Genomic DNA, 4,506 nt, shown 5'->3' on the forward strand with positions numbered 1-4,506 from the left:
CCATCTCACGAGTACACCCCTGCGAATTGCTGCAGAGGAAACAGCCAATACACTGTCCATCAAGGACTACTTTCCACCTAGAGATACCAGCCTTTTATAGGATTTCAGTTAGGCCACAAGTATAAGTAACCTCTCGGCCTCTTCCTCCCTCATCATCACAAATCAATCACAAAATAGTGAGTCAAAGAGAGAGGGACCGAGGCAGGGAGAGGAAGTGAGGGAGATCAAGGCCGGAAGTAGGAAAATAGCAGCACAAGTTCAGTGAAGGTAACCTCAAATCCTTCAAGCTCGGCTAACAAATCATACCATCATGAAGTAGAAACCCCACACTTAGTAGCAACCACAATAACACAAGATTTAGACGTGGCATGTTAGGTTCTAGCTACCCTCAATATACACAAATCACAACCAAGAACATGTTGATCATATTCAAGACCCTTGTCTTGAAGAAACGCTAAGATTTCAGAATTTACAATAGGCATACGGTGTGATAACAACAAGTATAAGATTTCTCCATGAATGCTAATCCACCAGCTTCTACTAAACATAAACGAGTAACGATTTAGACACAATGTTGAATAAGAAGAAGAGAGCGTAGCTACGCCAGGCCGGTGGAGCGGCGGAGCTCCAGCAACTGCCGAAAGCCGCTTGAAGAGGCATTTGATCCATAACAAAACTCTGATGGAGTTCCTACAGAGAAGGATGCTGAAGGAGACCTAGGCACTGATTGCACAAGATGAGCTGAAGGATTAAAGAATCCTTGATTATGCTGCTGTGGAGTACATCCTCTTAACTGGACTTGAGGTGGTGTGAAGTTTTGCTCGAACCTATGCCAACATTTTGCTGCAGAATGGCCAGGTTTCTCACACATCTGGCAAACGATTTTGTTATTTCCTTGGTTAAAGCCTCTTCCACCTCTTTCTCCTCTCTGAAATCTTCCCCCAAAACCTCTTCCATTTGCTGCTTCAAATCTGTTGTTGTTGAAATTCTGAGACTCTCTCTTCTGTCCTGATTGATGTTGGACAAGATTCAATGATGGCTGAGATCCATCTGAGCTAATGGAATTAGCTCTAGTTGACTCCATTCTTGATTCAAAACTGAGTAGAAATGCACTAACATCTCCCAGACTCCAAGGATCTGACCTAGAAGTTACAACACATACTGCAGGATCATAATCCTGCCCAAATCCTCCCAGAATGTGGACTACTTGCTCAGCTTCTGAGATTCTGCAGCCTACTGAACCAAGCAAATCGAAATATGTTCTCATTTTGCCTAGATAATCAGTCATAGACATTCCATCTTTCTTCAAATTTTACATTTGCTGGCGATATTGCATCACCTTAGTTGTGGATCGACTTGCAAAGTTAGTCTCCAGTGCACACCATATGTCTCTGGCAGATCTGGGCCCTACTACCAAGGTTAGAGCATTTTCTGACAATGAAGACAAGAACCATCCAGCCACTCTCCTATCTTGTCTCTGCCAACTTATGTAGGCTGGATTTGAAACCATAGACTCTCCATCTTGATCTGAAATCATTTGTGGAGGGGGATCAGTGTCCCCTGTGATAAATCCTTCAAGGCCATAGCCATACACCGCTACATCAACTTGTTGCTGCCACATGAGGAAATTTCCATCAGTTAGTTTCACTAAGATTGGAGGCAATTGAGAGAAGATTGGTGGCAGTGTTGCCACTGGAATAGTTCCATTGGCTTCAACCATTTTTTAGGAGTGAAAGGCAAGATGAAAAGCAAGAGTAAGAGAGCCAGGATCAAAGAGATCCTGCTCTGATACCATGCAAAGAAGCTGCGGAAGCTATGAAGAAGAAAAGCATGCTAGTGATATGTTTGGAGAGAGCTCTCAATGCTGCATTTTTCATTGCTTCAAAATGTAACTAGATACAATACGTATATTTTTCATTCGAATGATCTATAATATTGCATTAATCTACTTTTTATGCTAGACTAAAACATGCTTTATATTCTTAATCAAAACAAACTCTGCAAGGTCTCTCTCTTCTTCATTCCATTGAGCAACACGTCTCTCCAAGTACAATGATGGTCCTCCACCTTAGCTGGCACCTTTTGCTCGCTCACAGCTGCAGCTCGTGTGAGCTCCTTGATTGGCTCTTCTCGTGCACCAGCCTTTGTCCTCTCTTTTGTCTTATCTATCACCTTGGCTCGTGTGGAGTTGGTGGCTTGTTTATCACGTGCATTACACTTTGCTCCCATACACTGATCACCATGGTCAACAACCTCAGCACTGCAGTGGCTTGATGAACTTTGTCATCACAATAATTGTCTCTCTTTTCCATTTCAGTCCGTCCCACAATAATTGTCACACTTCATTTTTATCATAAATAGTAAGTAGATCTCACATTCTACTAACTCAATTCATTCACATTTTATTATAAAACCAATATAAAAAATAGGTTCCACATTCCACTAACTAAATTCACTCACATTTTATTATAAAACTAATATAAAAATGGGTCTCACATTCCACAAACTTTTCTTTAAATTTCTTAAAATCCGTGTTCACAATAAGAGTGACAATTATTGTGGGATAGAAAGTACTTTATTATCTCTTAATTCATCCTCACTTAGCATAATTTTTTTTTTAATCACGTGTTGAAAAGAAACACATTGTAATAATAGACTAGGTACTCCGGTATAATCCAACATTTGATTATTTCTTTCAAAAAGTGTGCAACTACTCTCAGTGTAAAAAAATGTTCAAACTTCCATTTTCCAAAAAAAATGTGTAAAATATGACTAGAACATGGGCATTGCACCAAATATCGATCGAAACGTGGCGAGTGAAATTGTGCTCGAAATGTGGACATCTTCTTCTGACCCCAAAACCATGGAACAAGTCTGGAAAGACATAACCCTCGCCCCCTCCCATCTCCACCTCACCACCGCCGCCGCCGGAAAGAAGAGGTTACAGGGTTTCGACATCACTTCCGCCGACGACCGCCACCATAAGCGCATGATCAAGAACCGCGAGTCTGCTGCTCGCTCCAGAGCTAGAAAGCAGGAAAGTGGAAACCCTCTCTCTCTTTATAGAATTTTGTACTCCTACTACTATTTTAAAAAAATTTAATCTTTGTGAAATTTAAAAGTAATCTTGCAAGAAATTATGTGCAGGCTTATACTACTGAGTTAGAGTTGGAAGTAGCTCATTTGCTTCAAGAGAATGCCATGCTCAGAAAGCAGCAACTACAGGTGTGTGTGTGTGTGTGTGTGTGTGTGTGTGTGTGTGTGTGAATTTCTATTATGAAAGCAAATCAACAGCAGAAGTTCAATTTTCTTCTCAAAATGGAAATACTTGCCTCTAAATCCCACTGGCTACTGCCTCTTTTGGTACTTACATGTTACATTTTGTATGCCATTTTTAACTGCTCTTCTATTGAGGGAAAGGCTAATGATTTAATTCAACCATTTCTTTCTTGTCAGTTTTATAGAGAAGAAGCAGCTGCTGTCCACAAAAGGAAGCCTCTCCATAGAGCTTCCACTGCTCCATTTTGATTAAATCACTTCAATTATAGTATGTTGTATTTTTATGTCTAGATGTTAGAATGGATTTTCTTTGGAGGGTCATTTTTCTCTTTTGTTGGAATCCATAACCAAGATATGAATATATCTTACTTTTTCAATGCTACCTGCAACTGTTGCTGCCTTTTTTTGCTGGAAAGGAGAGTGGTTTATTGATTGCAGCAGAGGCTTGTATTCTCAATCCACTTCTCTTCATCATTTTTAACCACTATTTTTATTAATTTGATTAGTCCATTAATTGTAATCTTTACCCCTTTCATATCACTAATTTCCACATTTTTAATTTCTTCCAGACTTCTTTCACTAAAATAATTCCTCATTTTCACTCCAACTTATTTATTTTATTAAAATTAAATTAATTATATGAACAAATTATAATGAAAATAAGGAAGTATTCTAGTAAAGAAGTCTGGAATAAAGAAAATAAATTATAGTACTGTATGATTGATATGATACTGTCAGAGTGAAACACTATAAAAGAAAATAAATGTAACTAACAAGTAAATCAGATAAATAGAGAAAGGAGGAAAAAAAAGAAACAAAAGTCAACATTAGCAGGAAGGGTATCCACAGTAAGAATAGCCCAGTCACAAACTCCTCCTACCACATCATCAGGACAAGCAAATAACCCAGCAATAATCTAGCCACATCACTCAAAATTATATAAAACAAATAATTGACAATCACACAAAATACGAAATTAAATTTACGACACAGATACGGGAAAATTCAATAATATTATTTAAATTAAAAAAAAGTACATTAATAAAACACACTTCATTAAAATTAAAATAACATTACAACATCCTCATTAATGAGTTTGTCCCACATCGAAAGTGGTACTTAAAACATTCAAAGATGTCTCTATAAAAGAGAAACAACCAAGAATGATTTTGTCCCAGATCGAAAGTGGTACATAAAACATTCAAGGATGTCTCTATAAAAGAGAAA

General features: G+C 38.2%; 1 protein-coding gene across 1 annotated transcript; it reads left to right on the forward strand.

The window, feature by feature from the left end:
• Positions 1-2,711: 2,711 nt before the first annotated feature.
• Positions 2,712-3,661, forward strand: LOC121788593 (bZIP transcription factor 27-like). Its single transcript, XM_042187238.1, has 3 exons — positions 2,712-3,037; positions 3,148-3,225; positions 3,457-3,661. The coding sequence occupies exons 1-3, from the start codon at positions 2,780-2,782 to the stop codon at positions 3,526-3,528; spliced, it is 408 nt and encodes a 135-aa protein (XP_042043172.1). The 5' UTR covers positions 2,712-2,779; the 3' UTR covers positions 3,529-3,661.
• Positions 3,662-4,506: the final 845 nt, after the last annotated feature.

This window comes from Salvia splendens, unplaced genomic scaffold, assembly GCF_004379255.2.
Source record: "Salvia splendens isolate huo1 unplaced genomic scaffold, SspV2 ctg1090, whole genome shotgun sequence".
NCBI lineage: Eukaryota > Viridiplantae > Streptophyta > Magnoliopsida > Lamiales > Lamiaceae > Salvia > Salvia splendens.